The 21,449-nt window shown below is 47.0% G+C and overlaps 1 protein-coding gene across 1 annotated transcript in view; it reads right to left on the bottom strand.

Annotated features, from left to right (window-relative positions):
* LOC138670277 (zinc finger ZZ-type and EF-hand domain-containing protein 1-like) overlaps positions 1–15,757 on the bottom strand; it is a 306,056-nt gene extending 290,299 nt beyond the window's left edge. Inside the window, exon 1 of the mRNA XM_069757472.1 lies at positions 15,138–15,757. Within this exon, the coding sequence (XP_069613573.1) occupies positions 15,138–15,518 (381 nt within the window). The 5' untranslated portion in view covers positions 15,519–15,757. The remainder of the gene's footprint in view (positions 1–15,137) is intronic.
* Between the last annotated feature and the right edge of the window lie 5,692 nt (positions 15,758–21,449).

The raw sequence follows: 21,449 nt of genomic DNA, 5'->3' as shown, positions 1-21,449 counted from the left end.
ACCCCCCTTCATCACCCCCTTAGTTAGGGGAAAATAAAAAAAATGTATTTATTTCCATTTTCCCATTAGGGTTAGGGCTACAGTTTGGGTTGGGGCTAAAGTTAGGGTTAAGGTACCTTCACACATAACGATATTGTTAACGATATCGTTGCTATTTGTGACGTAGCAATGATATCGTTAATGAAATCGTTATGTGTGACAGCGACCAACGATCAGGCCCCTGCTGGGAGATCGTTGGTCGCTGAGGAAAGTCCAGAACTTTATTTCGTCGCTGGACTCCCTGGAGACATCGCTGGATCAGCGTGTGTGACACCGATCCAGCGATGTCTTCACTGGTAACCAGGGTAAACATCGGGTAACTAAGCGCAGGGCCGCGCTTAGTAACCCGATGTTTACCCTGGTTACCATGCTAAAAGTAAAAAAAAACAAACACTAGATACTTACCTACCGCTGTCTGTCCTCCAGCGCTGCGCTCTGCACTCCTCCTGTACTGGCTGTGAGCCGGAAAGCAGAGCGGTGACGTCACCGCTCTGCTTTCCGGCTCCCAGACAGTACAAGAGGAGAGCAGAGAAGCAGAGCGCAGCGCTGGAGGACAGACGGCTGTAGGTAAGTATCTAGTGTTTGTTTGTTTTTTACTTTTAGCATGGTAACCAGGGTAAACATCGGGTTACTAAGCGCGGCCCTGCGCTTAGTTACCCGATGTTTACCCTGGTTACCGGCATAGTTGGTCGCTGGAGAGCGGTCTGTGTGACAGCTCTCCAGCGACCAAACAGCGACGCTGCAGCGATTCGGATCGTTGTCGGTATCGCTGCAGCGTCGCTAAATGTGAAGGGGCCTTTAGGGTTTAGATTACATTTACAGTTGGGAATAGGGTTGGGATTAGGGTTAGGGGTGTGTCTGGGTTAGAGGTGTGGTTAGGGTTACCGTTGGGATTAGGGTTAGGGATGTATTTGGATTAGGGTTTGTTATAATTGGGGGGTTTCCACTGTTTAGGCACATCAGGGGCTCTCCAAACGCGACATGGCGTCCGATCTCAATTCCAGCCAATTCTGCGTTGAAAAAGTAAAACAGTGCTCCTTCCCTTCCGAGCTCTCCCGTGTGCCCAAACATTGGTTTACCCCAACATATGGGGTATCCGCGTACTCAGGACAAATTGGACAACAACTTTTGGGGTCCAATTTCTCCTGTTACCCTTGGGAAAATACAAAACTGGGGGCTAAAAAATTATTTTGTGGGAAAAAAAGATTTTCTATTTTCACGGCTCTGCGTTATAAACTGTAGTAAAACATTTGGGGGTTCAAAGTTCTCACAACACATCTAGATAAGTTCCTTGGGGGGGTCTAGTTTCCAATATGGGGTCACTTGTGGGGGGTTTCTACTGTTTAGTTACATCAGGGGCTCTGCAAACGCAATGTGACGCCTGCAGACCAATCCATCTAAGTCTGCATTCCAAATAATGCTCCTTCCCTTCCGAGCTCTGCCATGCCCGCCGTGGTTTACCCCCACATCTGGGGTATTGGCGTACTCAGGAAAATTGTACAACAACTTTTGGGGTCCATTTTCTCCTGTTACCCTTGGTAAAATAAAACAAATTGGAGCTGAAGTAAATTTTGTGTGAAAAAAAGTTAAATGTTCATTTTTAAACATTCCAAAAATTCCTGTGAAACACCTGAAGGGTTAATAAAATTCTTGAATGTGGTTTTGAGCACCTTGAGGGGTGCAGTTTTTAGAATGGTGTCACTCTTGGGTATTTTCTATCATATAGACCCCTCAAAATGACTTCAAATGAGATGTGGTCCCTAAAAAAAATGGTGTTGTAAAAATGAGAAATTGCTGGTCAACTTTTAACCCTTATAACTCCTTTATAACTCCCTAACAAAAAAAAAATTTGGTTCCAAAATTGTGCTGATGTAAAGTAGACATGTGGGAAATGTTACTTATTAAGTATTTTGTGTGACATATCTCTGTGATTTAATTGCATAAAAATTAAAAGTTGGAAAATTGCGAAATTTTCAAAATTTTCGCCAAATTTCCGTTTTTTTCACAAATAAACGCAGGTAATATCAAAGAAATTTTACCACTAACATGAAGTACAATATGTCACGAGAAAACACTGTCAGAATCACTGGGATCCGTTGAAGCGTTCCAGAGTTATAACCTCATAAAGGGACAGTGGTCAGAATTGTAAAACTTGGCCTGGTCATTGACGTGCAAACCACCCTTTTGGATGCACCCTACACTTTTGGATGCACATGTCCAACTGTTCAATGTTTCAGAGTTTTTTTACACAGCTTGCTGTTCTATAACAAAGAGCTTAGTGGAAAAATTCACAACAGGTGTTTTGTTCCATGAATCGCCCAATACATTTCGCGGTTAAATTAGAATTGGTATTAAACAATCCTCCTCATTATGCTGATCACATTTTGACATCATGAGACCAAGACGACACCTAACACTTGATTAACTGTACCTCGCCATTACGAGGCTTCAAGCAGGATGTTCTCAGATGGAAGTGGCCATAGATCTTCGAGTTTTACCGAGTCATCAGCAGGTGACAACAGAGATACAGAGAGAGACCCAAGAAGACAGAAGTGGATGTCATATGGCCACCTCCCACACTGATGGCAGCTTCTTTATGAACAATGCCCTTTGAAACCAGATGAATACCACAACTCCAGGCACATTGAAAGCGAACCTGTCAGCAGTTTTGGCCGCTATAAGATACAGCCACCGCCTTTCATGGCTTAGCTACAGCATTCTATAATGCTCCCGATCTGACCTGTAAGGCTAGGTTCACATTGCGTAATGGGCGTCCGTTAGACGAACTACGTTACACCGCGGCATAAACGCGGTGTAACGTAGTCTGTTACGGGGCCGCCATTGACTGCAATGTCGGACGCATCGATAGCGCACGCCCACAATGGGCGTGCGCTAGGGATGTGCCGTCATTGAGTGACGGACCCAGAGACGCAGGCTGCAGCGTTTCCGGGTCAGTCACTGCTAGCGCAGATAGAGCAGCTGCTAGCTCTATCTGCGCTAGCGCCATTGAACATCAGCACTTGCGCTAGCAGCAGCCCGTTAGCGTATGTGCTGAACGGGCTGCTGCTAGCGCAGTGTGAACTTAGCCTAAGAGAAGAAAAATGTTTTATTATACTCACCCGGGGCGGTCCTGTGCGGTCCAGTTCGATGGGTGTCGCAGGTCCGGTGCCTCCCATCTTGTGATGACGCCCTCCTGCTTGCGTCATGGCTCCCCGGCGTCGCGCTCCTGCGCAGGCGTACTTATCTGCTCTGTTGAGGGAAGAGTAAAGTACTGCAGTGCGCAGATGCTGGGCCTCAACAGGCCAGAGAATTACGCAGGGGTGCCGATGCCGGGGAGCCATGACGCAAGCAGGGGCGGCGATCATAAGAAGATGAGAGGCGCCGGACCCGGACCTGCAACACCCATCGGACAGGACAGCCCCCCGGGTGAGTATAATAAAACTTATTTTTCTTCACCTGCTGGTTAGATCGGGGGGCTTATCTACAGCATTATAAGATGCTCCCCCCGTGAGCGCGGCCGATCGCTATGACATACTATCCCGTCCCTGGGAATTAAGTCCCAGATTACCTTGACGGGATAGTACGTCAAATGGGATTAAGGGGTTAATCCAGCCATTGTGCCTCTGCATGAACAACTCAAGCCTAATGTAATCTTCATGGATGACCACGCTCCAGCTCATCGAGGTCGTATCATAAGGGAATGGCTGCTGGAGACTGAGGTATCTCGAATGGAGAGGGCTGCCCTTTCTCCAGACCTGAATCCCATACAAAACACATTGTATCATGTATCAGCTGTGTCACCAAGTGGAGGCTCGTAACTTTCTACCTCAACACCCTACTAACCTGAGGAACGCTCTTCAAGAAGAGAGGGATGCCATGCCTCAGCAGACAATAACTTGATGTGTGATCAGCATGAGACGTTGTTGTCAAGCTGTAATTGATGCTCAAGACCATATGACGTTACTGAGCATTGACATTTTTGTTGGGGTATACCCACCGCTGCGGTTGGCTTTTATATCAATAAATTATTTGAGATGAGGGAATCACCATTTCATGCTTCTACATAAATGCCCTACTTTCATGATAAAATATTCATGTAGCGTCAACTTTTTACATTTTACACAAATTTCACCCGAAAGCCAAATATCCCTAACTTTTTGTGAGTAGTGTATGCCACTCTCAGATGAGATAGCAAAAACCTGGTGACAGATTCCGTTAACATGACCGAACAGCAGTAAACCTTTGCAAACAGTGGTCATTTCATGCCACCGGCCACTCCTTATAAACAATTACAAACATAAGGATGAATGACCTCGGGGAGATCAAAACATCCAACACCGCGGAGACACCATCACGTGTTTCTCAACGCAGTGATCCAGAACACTGCCCCCATCTACACGCACTCCTTATAAACAGACTGTTACAGGGCTTACAAGCGGAGTTGTGATAAAGTCACTAAAGGAGCAGCACACCTGCTGTTATGTAGTCTTTCACATTCATGATCTTTATATAACGCACCCACAAAAACTGATAAGCGGCTTTCTGCCTATGCACAGTATACACAGAAAGATGAAAGACTGTTGTGGGCGAGCTTATACAGAGCGCAGAATTTATAGAACTGATTGATTTTCTTCTGTAGATCTATGTTTTACATCAAAACTACAGCAAGAAGCCCAGTAAGTGATGGCTAGAATCAAGGTCTCAGCCCCTACGTTACACTGCTCTCAGGTGGGACAGCAAAAACCTGATGACATATTCCCTTTAACCCCTTCACGACATGCGCCGTACTAGTACTGCGCATGCCGTGTCACCCCCTTTGATGTGGGCTCCGGCGGTGAGCCCACATCAAAGTCGCGACATGTCAGCTGTTTTGTACAGCTGACATGTGCGCGCAATAGCAGCGGGTGAAATCGCTATTCACCCGCCGCTATTAACCTGTTAAATGCCGCTGTCAAACACAGACAGCGGCATTTAACTACCGCATCTGGCCGGGCGGCCGGAAATGACGTCATCACCGACCCCTGTCACATGATCGGGGGTCGGCGATGCATCAGGAAGGTAACCATAGAGGTCCTTGAGACCTCTATGGTTACTGATGCAGGCCTGCTGTGAGCGCCCCCCTGTGGTCGGCGCTCACAGCACACCTGCATTTCAGCTACATAGCAGCGATCTGATGATCGCTGCTATGTAGCAGAGCCGATCAAGTGGTGCCAGCTTCTAGCCTCCCATGGAGGCTATTGAAGCATGGCACAAGTAAAAAAAATGTTTTTAAAAATATGAAAAAAAATATTAAAAATATAAAAGTTTAAATCACCCCCCTTTCGCCCCATCCTAAATAAAACAATTTAAAAAAAAAAAATCAAACACACACATATTTGGTATCGCCGTGTTCAGAATCGCCCGATCTATCAATTAAAAAAAAACATTAACCTGATCGCTAAACGGCGTAGCGAGAAAAAAATCCGAAATGCCAGAATTACGTTTTTTTGGTCGCCGCAACATTGCATTAAAATGCAATAACGGGCGATCAAAAGAACGTATCTGCGCAAAAATGGTATCATTAAAAACATCAGCTCGGCACGCAAAAAATAAGCCCTCACCCGACCTCAGATAATGAAAAATGGAGACGCTACGGGTATCGGAAAATGGCACTTTTTTTTTTTTTTTTTTTTAAGCAAAGTTTGGAATTTTTTTTCATCACTTGGATAAAAAATAACCTAGTCATGTTAGGTGTCTTTGAACTCGTAATGACCTAGAGAATCATAATGGCAGGTCAGTTTTAGCATTTAGTGAACCTAGCAAAAAAGCCAAACAAAAAACAAGTGTGGGATTGCACTTTTTTTGCAATTTCACCGCACTTGGAATTTTTTTCCCGTTTTCTAGTAAAAGACATGGTAAAACCAATGGTGTCGTTCAAAAGTACAACTTGTCCCGCAAAAAATAAGCCCTCACATGACCATATTGACGGAAAAATAAAAAAGTTATGGCTCAGGGAAGGAGGGAAGTGAAAAACGAAAACGCAAAAATGAAAAAAGGGCCGCGACTTGAAGGGGTTAAAGATACGTGTATGACACAGGGATTCTTGTTTGCCCTTGGCCTTTGAACTCTTGCTTTCCGCTGCCTGCTATGATGGCAGGACACTAATGAAGTTTGTAGGAGTTGTATAATGATATGGCGGTAATAAAAATGGAATTATTCTTACCATTAATTCGGTTTCTAGGAGCCTTCCACGACAGCCACCAGGAGGTTGTCTCCATTCCCTAATGGGGGACAGGAAGCACAAGAGGTTAAAAACCCCTCCCACCTCCCATTAACCAGTGACTTACAACAGAACCCATAGCACCGGTTACCTTTAGGTTCTCAGAAAAATATCCAAGAACATCGGGAGGGAATTAATGCTGTCGTGGAAGGCTCCTAGAAACCGAATTAACGGTAAGAATAATTCTATTTTCTCTAGTAGCCTTCCACGACAGCCACCAGGAGGAATGCCAACCAATTCTGTATTTAGGGAGGGACCACAGCTTGAAGAACCTTTCGGCCAAAAGCAAGATCCCGATTGGACCAGAAGTCCAATCTATAATGCTTAGTAAAAGTGTGTAGGGAAGACCATGTTGCTGCCCTGCAAATCTGCTCCGATGAAGCGCCAGCCCTTTCAGCCCAAGAGACAGAAGTAGATCTGGTGGAATGGGCTTTTAGGCCCGCAGGAACAGCAATATTCTGAGTTGAGTATGCTTCAGAAATGGCCTTTTTTATCCAGTTGGCAATGGTACTCTTCGCTACCTTCTTGCCTTTGTTTCTGCCAGAAAGATGAACGAAGAGATTTTTGTCAATTCTAAATGATTTAGTATGTTCTAAGTAATATAACACTATACGTCGTACATCCAAAGTATGGAATCTGTGTTCTTCCGGATTTGAAGGATTGTGACAGAACGATGGGAGGACTATATCCTGTGATCGATGAAATTCTGACACTACTTTCGGTAGGAAACAAGGATCTGGACGGAACACAATGGAATCATCTCTTATGGTAAGATAAGGTTCTCTTATTGAAAGGGCTTGTATTTCCCCTACTCTTCTTGCGGTAGAAATTGCAACCAAGAAGGCCGTCTTGTAGGACAGAAGTTGCGAGGAACAAGATGATAATGGCTCAAATGGAGGAGCCGTAAGACCTTTTAGGACTATGTTTAAGTCCCACAATGGCACGAAAATTTGTCTTCTTGGACAATGTCTTGATGCTGCGACCATAAACCTCTTTATCCAACGATGACCCGCAAGGTCCCGATCAAAGACGGAACTTAAGGCTGACACTTGAACTTTCAAGGTACTTGGCTTCAGCCCCAACTCTAATCCTTTTTGTAAAAAATCTAATATTTGTGAAATATTAGGATGAAAAGGGTCAGGTTTATGAGGATGACACCACGAGGAGAATCTATTCCAGATTTTGCCATATATGGCATTGGTAATAGGTTTTCTAGATTTCTGTAGAGTAGATATTACCGACTCTGAAAGGCCCCTAGCTCTTAGTACCTGGGCTTCAATAGCCAGGCTGCCAGTTTGAACTTCTGTGGTTCTGGATGATAAAAGGGGCCCTGGCAGAGGAGATCTTCTGATACTTGAAGAAAGACTGGACCGTCCACCTTCAGTTCTTCGATGAGGTGGTACCAGCTCCTCTTCGGCCATGCTGGAGCTACTAAGATAGTCTGGACCTGATCGTCCCGGATCTTCCGGAGGGTCTTCGCAAGTAACGGTATTGGAGGGAACCCGTATGCTAGATGGAACCTCCAAGTATGAGCAAAGGCGTCTACTCCTTGAGACCTGTCCTTGGGGTTTAGGGAGTAGTTCTCGACTTGTGCATTCTGGCTGGACGCTAGAAGGTCTATATCGGGAAGACCCCACCTGTCTGTCAACATTTTGAAAACGTCCGCCTTCAGGCTCCACTCTCCTGGATGTAAGACGTGACGACTTAGGCGATCTGCCTGAACGTTCACCGACCCCTTGAGGTGTATCGCTGAAAGTGAGAGATGTTTCTCTGCCCAGCAAAATATTCTGTTTGAAATTGCTTTCAGTTGGTTGAACTTTTGACTCCCCTGGTGTTTTAGATGCGCAACAGTCGTCATATTGTCCGAGTACACTCTGACATGTTGACCTATAACGAGACTGCTGGCTGCCAGAAGGGCCCTCTCCACTGCCAACAGTTCTCTGGAGTTGGAGGAACCGGAGCTTTCCTTCTGATTCCAGAGACCCTGGAATGGAATTTGCGAGACCACTGCTCCCCAACCTTTTTGACTGGCGTCCGTTGTTACTGTAATTAGCGGATCTTGCACCCAGTCGACCCCCTTCAGTAGGTTTGATTGGATCGTCCACCAGGTTAACGAGGCTTTTACCTTCCCTGGAGTGTAAACTCTTCTGTTTAGGGAATTTGGATTCCCGTTCCAGTTCCCTAAGATGTGCGCCTGCAAAACTCTGGAGTGGCTCTGAGCCCACTGGACTGATTGTATACAGGCCGTCATCGAACCCAGAAGAGACATCGCAACCCGTAAGGTCGGAGAACGTTGTTTCCTGAAGTGTGAGACCTTGGAAATTAGATTCATCCGATGTTCCTCTGGTAGGAAGGATTTTTGACCTTCTGAATCCAAGAGGACTCCGAGGAATTTCCTCACCTTTGATGGTGATAGCTGAGACTTTTTTAGATTTGGAATCCAACCCAAAAGCTGTAAGATGTTCAGAGTTTTGGAAATTCTCTGATTGAGAACTTCGGCGGAAGGACCAATTATTAACAGGTCGTCCAAGTATGGTACTATAGCGATGTCTTGGCTCCTGATATGGGCAACTGCTTCCGCCATGACTCTGGAAAACACCCTTGGGGCTGAGGAGATCCCGAAGGGGAGAACATTGTACTGGAAATGTAAGATTTTTTGGTTGAATTGGACCGCAAATCTCAGGTATTTCCTGTGCCGAGGATGTATTGGAATATGGAAATAGGCATCCTTGAGGTCTATTGTTGCCATATATGAATGAGGAGCTATTAGAGGGATGGCTGTTTTTACTGATTCCATCTTGAACTTGCAGTAGGTTATGTATTTGTTGAGAGCTTTCATATTTATTATAATACGAGATTGCCCGGAAGGCTTTTTTATCATGAAGATACGGGAATAGTGTCCTTCCCCTTGCTCGTTCACCAGGACTATGGATATAGCTCTTGAGTCTAGCAAGTCCTGTATTCCAGCCATCATCAACTTTTGAGTCTCCCGAGATGACGGGGAGGTGACTCTTAAGATCCTGGGAGGAGGCGCATCGAACTCTATCAGTAGACCCTGTTGGATTACACTCACCACCCAGGGGCTGTTGGAGATATTCTGCCAACTGTGAACGAAGTTCGAAAGCCTCCCCCCCACCGGATCGGAGTCATTGCTTTTCTTGTTGTGTTTGTTGGGGAATAAGGATGTTTTTAGGCTTCCCCTTAGCATAACTCCACCTCCCGGTTTTTCCTTTCCCTTTACCCTGGGAGGGCTGGGGCTGGGAGGGTCGAAAAAAACGCTTCCTGGGAGGTCTCTGCTCAGGAAGGGTTTTCTTTCTGTCTGTGGCTTTCTCTAAGATGTCATCTAAGGAGGGCCCAAACACGTAGTCACCCTTAAAGGGAATAGAACACAGTTTTATTTTTGACGTAACGTCTCCGCTCCACATCTTTAACCAGAGAGCTCTTCTGGCTGAATTTGTCTGGACCAAGGATCTGGCGGCCACCCGGATAGATTCCAGTGAGGCATCTGCAAGGAAACCTGTTGCCCTGTGTAAGATAGGCAAAGAGTCCAGTACCTCCTCTCTTGGGGTACCCTGAGAGATGTGGCTTTCTAACTCTTGTATCCAACGAAAGAGAGAGCGGGCCACGCAGGTGGATGCTATATTGTATCTGAGGGCTGAGGTAGACGTTTCCCAGGATTTTTTGAGAAGGCTCTCAATCTTCCTATCCAAGGGGTCTTTTAATTGGGAGGAATCCTCGAACGGCAGAGCCGTCTTTTTAGCCACTCTAGCCACCTGGACATCAATTTTTGGAATGTCCCATTTTATTAGGTCCTCCTCAAGAGGGAACCGATGCTTAAAGTCTGGAGGCGTTGTTAGCCGTTTCTCAGGCAATTCCCATTCATTATTAATCATATCAATTATGCTTTTATGGACGGGGAACCCGGGTTGTTTTTCAGTATGTATGCCAAACAGTTCGTCTTGTATAGACTGAGGAACTGATTCCTCTTTTAGCCCCATAGTGTTCCTCACTGCAGATACCAATTCCTCAATATATTCAGAGGAAAAAAGGTATTTCCTAATTTCCGCAGATTTACGTGGTACCGCATCTTCCCATTTGACAGAGGAAGACGTATAAGACCCCTCAGACTCTGACTCAGAGTACTCCTGGATTTTCCTCTTTTTAGGGAGTGATGGACCAGGTGAGGATGGTGGTGGCGGTGGAGGTGGGGCGAGTGTGGCCAAAGAGGTTTGAACCTCCTGGCAAACCAAGGAGCGAATTTCATCAATCAAAGAAGGGTGTTCCGCTCTGACGATTTTATCCGTGCAAGGTTGGCATAACTTTTTCTCCCAATCTGGTGGCATTTTTACATTACAGGTGGCACATTTGCGCTTGGTAATGTTTTTAGGGCCAGGCTTGACTCCCTGCAATGAGAGAGGAAGCCGTGTAAGAAAAGGTATATTGAAAAATGTGCCTTTAAATGGGACCCCCTCTGCCGTACTTACTAGGGCTTGGGGAGCGCTGGGCTCTGCAGCTGCAGGGCAAGACGCATCCATGCTTACAGCAGCTTACCTGAGACGTCTTCGCAGCTTATGTAGAAAATAAGCCTGCACCAGCGCGTGGCAATTAGCCGCCCCTCCCCCTCCGGAGTCCCAGGCAGGCGTGCGAGGATGCAGCGTGCCTCGCACGCCGTTCGGTAATCCATTTCTCTGGCCTGTATCGCTCCTGCACAGGAGCGCCGACCCGGAAGTGGAGCGTCACCTGACTTCCGGGTCGCCGAACAGCGCGCGCTAGGAGGGGGAAACGCCGGAGAGCTCAGGGAGGCCTCCGGCGGGCACCCCGACCAGCATTATCCCCGCAAGAGGACGCAGGAGGCCGGGGGAATGCGGTCCCAGAATCCCGAGGAGACGGGAGGCACAGCGCAGGAGGAAGCCGCGGGGGGCCCGACCTTAAGTGCCCGGCAAGAAATTTAACACAGGTACTCTGCTTAGAGCCGCCGCAGCAGCGCACCAGGAACCTCTCCATGCCCCATGGGGGACAGGAAAGACACTGGTTAATGGGAGGTGGGAGGGGTTTTTAACCTCTTGTGCTTCCTGTCCCCCATTAGGGAATGGAGACAACCTCCTGGTGGCTGTCGTGGAAGGCTACTAGAGAAAAGAGGCATGAGGTTTGCTTATGTGTATTTACGTAGAACGTTAAACTTCAGCAAATTATAAAGTTGTACAATTTTCTAACTGACATACATTTTAACAGGGTTTTCACGCAGTATGTCAATTACCTATCACCATAACTGTATCCACCCATAGAATAAAGCTGTGTTATTATAGGGAACCTGTCACCAGAAAAAACGCTATTAACCTGCAGATATGGGGTTAATCAGCAGGCTAATAGCGTTACTAACCTTCCTGGCGCTTGTATATAGCCGAACGATGTGGGGAGAGAATGAACTTTACTACCCCCGGCGCAGTATCTGATTTCAGTCATGGGCGTGGGTTCAGTCACCACTCTAATAGAAAGCGGCAGCTGTAACTGCATCCCGGCCCCGTCTGACAGCCAGCCTCAATGCCGGCGGCGTGGTTACAGCTGCAGCTCAGTATTCTCAGAGTGGTGACTGAACCTGCATCGCCCCCGTGACTGTACCCGCACCCCAGCCCCGTCTGACAGCCAGCCTCAATGCCAGCGGCGTGGTTACAGCTGCAGCTCAGTATTCTCAGAGTGGTGACTGAATCTGCATCGCCCCCGTGACTGTACCCGCACCCCAGCCCCGTCTGACAGCCAGCCTCAATGCCGGCGACGTGGTTACAGCTGCAGCTCAGTATTCTCAGAGTGGTGACTGAACCTGCATCGCCCCCGTGACTGTACCCGCACCCCAGCCCCGTCTGACAGCCAGCCTCAATGCCGGCGACGTGGTTACAGCTGCAGCTCAGTATTCTCAGAGTGGTGACTGAACCTGCATCGCCCCCGTGACTGTACCCGCACCCCAGCCCCGTCTGACAGCCAGCCTCAATGCCGGCGGCGTGGTTACAGCTGCAGCTCAGTATTCTCAGAGTGGTGACTGAACCTGCATCGCCCCCGTGACTGTACCCGCACCCCAGCCCCGTCTGACAGCCAGCCTCAATGCCGGCGGCGTGGTTACAGCTGCAGCTCAGTATTCTCAGAGTGGTGACTGAACCTGTATCGCCCCCGTGACTGTACCTGCACCCCTGCCCCGACTGAGCCAGCCTCAATGACGGAGGCACAGTTACAGCTGTTGCTCAGTATTCAGTATTCTCAGAGTGGTGACTGAACCCGAGACGCCCCCGGGACTGTAACCGCACCCCGGCCCCGACTTGACAGCCAGCCTCAATGCCGGCGGCGCGGTTACAGCTGCAGCTGAGTATTCTCAGAGTGGTGACTGAACCCACGCAGCCCCTGTGACTGTAACTGCACCCCGACCCCGACTGACAGCCAGCCTCAATGCCGGCGGCGTGGTTACAGCTACTACTCTAATCTCAGAGTGGTGACTGAACCCGCACTGGTGCCATGACTGTAACCACACACCCCCGGTCCTGACACACTGGCTCAGCATTGGGGCTGGCTGTCAGTCAAGGTCCGATGCCCGGTTACAGATACCACTCCATATTCTTGGAGCAGTGACTGGACACACACACCAAAGCACTGCCTCATAACTGAAACCAGAACACTGCCGGGGGGAATAAAGGTAATTTTCTCCCCGCAGCGTTTGGCTAAGTGCTGGTGCCAGGCAGGTTAAAAACTATTAACCTGCAGATTAACAGCGTATTTTCTGGTGACAGGTTCCCTATTATACTACAATGAACAACATAAAAAAATCCTAAAGAACGACTGCATAATCAGTGGTCATGTGAATGACAAGTGTAGGAATGGCTCGAGAGTCATGCCCATGTCGCCACGTGTGCCCGGTGAACCATACAGACATCTTGTTTTCCACTACACTTTTGATCTTTCTGTGTAATTCCTCCATGTCCCGGCTCCTCACAATCTCCGTAGTTAAGGCGTCTATGTCTATAACACTGTAACCAGGTAGCGGTATCATTTATGGTTTGTTGGTATTCACTTGCTGAAACCTGAAATCCAGCACTAGCATTAGTAGTCAAAGACAAGAGCGAGGCCTACTGGTTCATTCAGAAGAGAGCCAGCAGCCTCCGGGCACAGACTGAGGGAGAAGAGGTCAGGAAAATCAGTCAGTTTGCATGGGAAAATCTCTGTACGAAATCAGAGGCAAAGGGACGTACAAGCCCGTCTATGGAGGCCGAACGAGAACACTGTACAAATCAGGGCTGGAATAAGCCCAAACGTATGAGCCCTGAAGGGACGCCCGTAGAAACGTCACATGTGGCACGCCATTTATAACACAGTCAGCCAGAAAACTCATCTGAAAAAAGTGCCACACATCCACACTGATAGGATATGGCAGCACTGAGGAAGGCCGGCTGCTGACCGCCTGCCTGAAAGGGCAAACGATCAGGGGCGGTCACAAGAATTGCTCCGAAAGGTTGTGCAACCCACAAATCATAGCAACACCAGTCTAAATGCCAACACACAACATGCCTATACAAAGGTACGTGGCAAGCAAAGCACTGGTTTATTGTGTCACCCCTGCACACCGGGGCCCTGTCCATTCCTCCCGTCACCACTCCACACAGAGGTCCCATCCACTCCTCCCGTCACCACTCCACACAGGGCCCCGTCCGCTCCTCCCGTCACCACTCCACACAGGGGGCCCCGTCCGCTCCTCCCGTCACCACTCCACACAGGGGGCCCCGTCCGCTGCTCCTGTCACCACTCCACACAGGGCCCCGTCCGCTCCTCCTGTCACCACTCCACACAGAGGCCCGTCCGCTGCTCCTGTCACCACTCCACACAGGGCCCCGTCCCCTCCTCCTGTCACCACTCCACACAGGGCCCCGTCCGCTCCTCCTGTCACCACTCCACACAGGGCCCCGTCCCCTCCTCCTGTCACCACTCCACACAGGGCCCCGTCCCCTCCTCCTGTCACCACTCCACACAGGGCCCCGTCCCCTCCTCCTGTCACCACTCCACACAGGGCCCCGTCCCCTCCTCCTGTCACCACTCCACACAGGGCCCCGTCCCCTCCTCCTGTCACCACTCCACACAGGGCCCCGTCCCCTCCTCCTGTCACCACTCCACACAGGGCCCCGTCCCCTCCTCCTGTCACCACTCCACACAGGGCCCCGTCCTCTCCTCCTGTCACCACTCCACACAGGGCCCCGTCCTCTCCTCCTGTCACCACTCCACACAGGGCCCCGTCCCCTCCTCCTGTCACCACTCCACACAGGGCCTGTCCGCTCCTCCTGTCACCACTCCACACAGGGCCCCGTCCCCTCCTCCTGTCACCACTCCACACAGGGCCTGTCCGCTCCTCCTGTCACCACTCCACACAGGGCCCCGTCCGCTCCTCCTGTCACCACTCCACACAGGGCCTGTCCGCTCCGCCTGTCACCACTCCACACAGGGCCCCGTCCGCTCCTCCTGTCACCACTCCACACAGGGCCCCGTCCCCTCCTCCTGTCACCACTCCACACAGGGCCTGTCCGCTCCTCCCGTCACCACTCCACACAGGGCCTGTCCGCTCCTCCTGTCACCACTCCACACAGGGCCCCGTCCGCTCCTCCTGTCACCACTCCACACAGGGCCCCGTCCCCTCCTCCTGTCACCACTCCACACAGGGCCCCGTCCGCTCCTCCTGTCACCACTCCACACAGGGCCTGTCCGCTCCTCCTGTCACCACTCCACACAGGGCCCCGTCCGCTGCTCCTGTGACCGCGGCACCCTCGGGCCTAGTGACACAGCGGTAGTTCGCGGCACAGCTGCACGTTACCTCCTCGCACTCCTCCCGGCCGCTCGCTCTGCTCTCCAGCATTTCTATGAACTGATCCCGGGTCAGCGCCTCTTCCCCTCGGTTCAGTCTCTCCTCCAGCCAGCGGAGCAGGGCGCTCTGATGCCGGGATACCACAGACTCCGGAGCCCCGACTTCCCGCAACCGGGCCGCCGCCTCCCTCAGCCGAGCCTGCTCCAGCAGTACACCGGGAGAGGGCGGCAGCAGCGGCGGCGATGCCGGCCCGGGAATTCCCAGCTGAGCCGGACTCTGTTGGCTGCCCGATCCTCCCGCTGCTGGGTCCCCGGCTGCTGTTCCGGTGTCCACCTGTTCCATCCCGGGTTCATCTTCATCACCGCTCCCGCCGCTTACCACATTACCCATAATGATGGCGGCACAGAGCAGAGTGTCCGCAGGGCCTGTGAGGCCCGAACCACCCGTCTACCCCGGCCTGGTCCCGCCCTGCAGCCCGCCCCGCTGTACTGACAGCTCAGTCCTGACACCTGTCAGCAGAAAGGCCCGGAATCCCGGAGACCCGCCTGTGTGCGACCTGGCTGTGAGGGAGAGCACTTCCTCATCCGGCGGGAGGGAAACACGGCTGCACCTTGTGCTGTCACATGGTGACACTACTACTGTGTGTATACTGTACCTATATGTGTGTATGTATATATTATATACTGCACACAGCTGCACCTTGTACTGTCACATGGTGACACTACTATGTATATACTGTACCTATATGTGTGTATGTATACATATATACTGCACACAGCTGCACCTTGTGCTGTCACATGGTGACACTACTACGTGTACTACTACTGTGTATATAATGTACCTATATGTGTGTATGTGTACATATATACTGCACACAGCTGCACCTTGTGCTGTAACATGGTGACACTACTACTGTGTGTATATACTGTACCTATATGTGTGTGTATGTATACATATATACTGCACACAGCTGCACCTTGTGCTGTAACATGGTGACACTACTACTGTGTGTATATACTGTACCTATATGTGTGTATGTATATATTATATACTGCACACAGCTACACCTTGTGCTGTCACATGGCGGCACTACTACTGTGTGTATACTGTACCTATATGTCTGTATGTATATATTATATACTGCACACAGCTACACCTTGTGCTGTCACATGGAGACTCGACTACGTGTACTACTACTGTGTATATAATGTACCTATATGTGTGTATGTATACATATATACTGCGCACAGCTGCACCTTGTACTGTCACATGGTGACACTACTATGTATATACTGTACCTATATGTGTGTATGTATACATATATACTGCACACAGCTGCACCTTGTGCTGTCACATGGAGACACTACTACGTGTACTACTACTGTGTATATACTGTACCTATATGTGTGTATGTATACATATATACTACACACAGCTGCACCTTGTGCTGTCACATGGTGACACTACTACTGTGTGTATACTGTACCTATATGTGTGTATGTATATATTATATACTGCACACAGCTACACCTTGTACTGTCACATGGTGACACTACTATGTATATACTGTACCTATATGTGTGTATGTATATATTATATACTGCACACAGCTACACCTTGTACTGTCACATGGAGACTCGACTACGTGTACTACTACTGTGTGTATATACTGTACCTATATGTGTGTATGTATACATATATACTGCACACAGCTGCACCTTGTGCTGTCACATGGAGACACTACTACGTGTACTACTACTGTGTGTATATACTGTACCTATATGTGTGTGTATGTATACATATATTATATACTGCACACAGCTGCACCTTGTGCTGTCACATGGTGACACTACTACTGTGTATATACTGTACCTATATGTCTGTATGTATATATTATATACTGCACACAGCTACACCTTGTGCTGTCACATGGAGACTCGACTACGTGTACTACTACTGTGTGTATATACTGTACCTATATGTGTGTGTATGTATACATATATTATATACTGCACACAGCTGCACCTTGTGCTGTAACATGGTGACACTACTACTGTGTGTATACTGTACCTATATGTCTGTATGTATATATTATATACTGCACACAGCTACACCTTGTGCTGTCACATGGAGACTCGACTACGTGTACTACTACTGTGTATATAATGTACCTATATGTGTGTATATGTGTATGTATACATAAATACTGCACACAGCTGCACCTTGTGCTGTCACATGGCGGCACTACTACTGTGTGTATACTGTACCTATATGTATATATTATATACTGCACACAGCTACACCTTGTGCTGTCACATGGAGACTCGACTACGTGTACTACTACTGTGTATATAATGTACCTATATGTGTGTATGTATACATATATACTGCACACAGCTGCACCTTGTGCTGTCACATGGAGACACTACTACGTGTACTACTACTGTGTATATACTGTACCTATATGTGTGTATGTATACATATATACTACACACAGCTGCACCTTGTGCTGTCACATGGCGGCACTACTACTGTGTATATACTGTACCTATGTGTGTATATGTGTGTATGTATACATATATTATATACTGCACACAGCTACACCTTGTGCTGTTACATGGAGACACTACTACGTGTACTACTACTGTGTGTATATACTGTACCTATATGTGTGTGTATGTATACATATATTATATACTGCACACAGCTGCACCTTGTGCTGTAACATGGTGACACTACTACTGTGTGTATACTGTACCTATATGTCTGTATGTATATATTATATACTGCACACAGCTACACCTTGTGCTGTCACATGGAGACTCGACTACGTGTACTACTACTGTGTATATAATGTACCTATATGTCTGTATGTATATATTATATACTGCACACAGCTACACCTTGTGCTGTCACATGGAGACTCGACTACGTGTACTACTACTGTGTGTATATACTGTACCTATATGTGTGTGTATGTATACATATATTATATACTGCACACAGCTACACCTTGTGCTGTCACATGGTGACACTACTACTGTGTGTATACTGTACCTATATGTCTGTATGTATATATTATATACTGCACACAGCTACACCTTGTGCTGTCACATGGAGACTCGACTACGTGTACTACTACTGTGTGTATATACTGTACCTATATGTGTGTGTATGTATACATATATTATATACTGCACACAGCTGCACCTTGTGCTGTAACATGGTGACACTACTACTGTGTGTATACTGTACCTATATGTCTGTATGTATATATTATATACTGCACACAGCTACACCTTGTGCTGTCACATGGAGACTCGACTACGTGTACTACTACTGTGTATATAATGTACCTATATGTGTGTATATGTGTATGTATACATAAATACTGCACACAGCTGCACCTTGTGCTGTCACATGGCGGCACTACTACTGTGTGTATACTGTACCTATATGTATATATTATATACTGCACACAGCTACACCTTGTGCTGTCACATGGAGACTCGACTACGTGTACTACTACTGTGTATATAATGTACCTATATGTGTGTATGTATACATATATACTGCACACAGCTGCACCTTGTGCTGTCACATGGAGACACTACTACGTGTACTACTACTGTGTATATACTGTACCTATATGTGTGTATATGTATACATATATACTACACACAGCTGCACCTTGTGCTGTCACATGGCGGCACTACTACTGTGTATATACTGTACCTATGTGTGTATGTATACATATATTATATACTGCACACAGCTACACCTTGTGCTGTTACATGGAGACACTACTACGTGTACTACTACTGTGTGTATATACTGTACCTATATGTGTGTGTATGTATACATATATTATATACTGCACACAGCTGCACCTTGTGCTGTAACATGGTGACACTACTACTGTGTGTATACTGTACCTATATGTCTGTATGTATATATTATATACTGCACACAGCTACACCTTGTGCTGTCACATGGAGACTCGACTACGTGTACTACTACTGTGTATATAATGTACCTATATGTCTGTATGTATATATTATATACTGCACACAGCTACACCTTGTGCTGTCACATGGAGACTCGACTACGTGTACTACTACTGTGTGTATATACTGTACCTATATGTGTGTGTATGTATACATATATTATATACTGCACACAGCTACACCTTGTGCTGTCACATGGTGACACTACTACTGTGTGTATACTGTACCTATATGTCTGTATGTATATATTATATACTGCACACAGCTACACCTTGTGCTGTCACATGGAGACTCGACTACGTGTACTACTACTGTGTGTATATACTGTACCTATATGTGTGTGTATGTATACATATATTATATACTGCACACAGCTGCACCTTGTGCTGTAACATGGTGACACTACTACTGTGTGTATACTGTACCTATATGTCTATGTATATATTATATACTGCACACAGCTACACCTTGTGCTGTCACATGGAGACTCGACTACGTGTACTACTACTGTGTATATAATGTACCTATATGTGTGTATATGTGTATGTATACATAAATACTGCACACAGCTGCACCTTGTGCTGTCACATGGCGGCACTACTACTGTGTGTATACTGTACCTATATGTATATATTATATACTGCACACAGCTACACCTTGTGCTGTCACATGGAGACTCGACTACGTGTACTACTACTGTGTATATAATGTACCTATATGTGTGTATGTATACATATATACTGCACACAGCTGCACCTTGTGCTGTCACATGGAGACACTACTACGTGTACTACTACTGTGTATATACTGTACCTATATGTGTGTATATGTATACATATATACTACACACAGCTGCACCTTGTGCTGTCACATGGCGGCACTACTACTGTGTATATACTGTACCTATGTGTGTATATGTGTGTATGTATACATATATTATATACTGCACACAGCTACACCTTGTGCTGTTACATGGAGACACTACTACGTGTACTACTACTGTGTGTATATACTGTACCTATATGTGTGTGTATGTATACATATATTATATACTGCACACAGCTGCACCTTGTGCTGTAACATGGTGACACTACTACTGTGTGTATACTGTACCTATATGTCTGTATGTATATATTATATACTGCACACAGCTACACCTTGTGCTGTCACATGGAGACTCGACTACGTGTACTACTACTGTGTATATAATGTACCTATATGTGTGTATATGTGTATGTATACATAAATACTGCACACAGCTGCACCTTGTGCTGTAACATGGTGACACTACTACTGTGTGTATATAATGTACCTATATGTGTGTATGTATATATTATATACTGCACACAGCTACACCTTGTGCTGTCACATGGCGGCACTACTACTGTGTGTATACTGTACCTATATGTATATATTATATACTGCACACAGCTACACCTTGTGCTGTCACATGGAGACTCGACTACGTGTACTACTACTGTGTATATAATGTACCTATATGTGTGTATGTATACATATATACTGCGCACAGCTGCACCTTGTACTGTCACATGGTGACACTACTACGTGTACTACTACTGTGTATATACTGTACCTATATGTGTGTATGTATACATATATACTGCACACAGCTGCACCTTGTGCTGTCACATGGAGACACTACTACGTGTACTACTACTGTGTATATACTGTACCTATATGTGTGTATATGTATACATATATACTACACACAGCTGCACCTTGTGCTGTCACATGGCGGCACTACTACTGTATGTATACTGTACCTATGTGTGTATATGTGTGTATGTATACATATATTATATACTGCACACAGCTGCACCTTGTGCTGTCACATGGTGACACTACTACTGTGTATATACTGTACCTATGTGTGTATATGTGTGTATGTATACATATATTATATACTGCACACAGCTACACCTTGTGCTGTCACATGGAGACACTACTACGTGTACTACTACTGTGTGTATATACTGTACCTATATGTGTGTGTATGTATACATATATTATATACTGCACACAGCTGCACCTTGTGCTGTCACATGGAGACACTACTACGTGTACTACTACTGTGTGTATATACTGTACCTATATGTGTGTGTATGTATACATATATTATATACTGCACACAGCTACACCTTGTGCTGTCACATGGTGACACTACTACGTGTGCTACTACTGTGTATATATACTGTACCTATATGTGTGTATGTGTGTATGTATACATATATTATATACTGCACACAGCTGCACCTTGTGCTGTAACATGGTGACACTACTACTGTGTGTATAT

Source organism: Ranitomeya imitator, chromosome 3 (genome assembly GCF_032444005.1).
Source record: "Ranitomeya imitator isolate aRanImi1 chromosome 3, aRanImi1.pri, whole genome shotgun sequence".
In the NCBI taxonomy this organism is placed as follows: Eukaryota; Metazoa; Chordata; class Amphibia; order Anura; family Dendrobatidae; genus Ranitomeya; species Ranitomeya imitator.
This window is presented reverse-complemented; position numbering and strand designations above follow the sequence as displayed.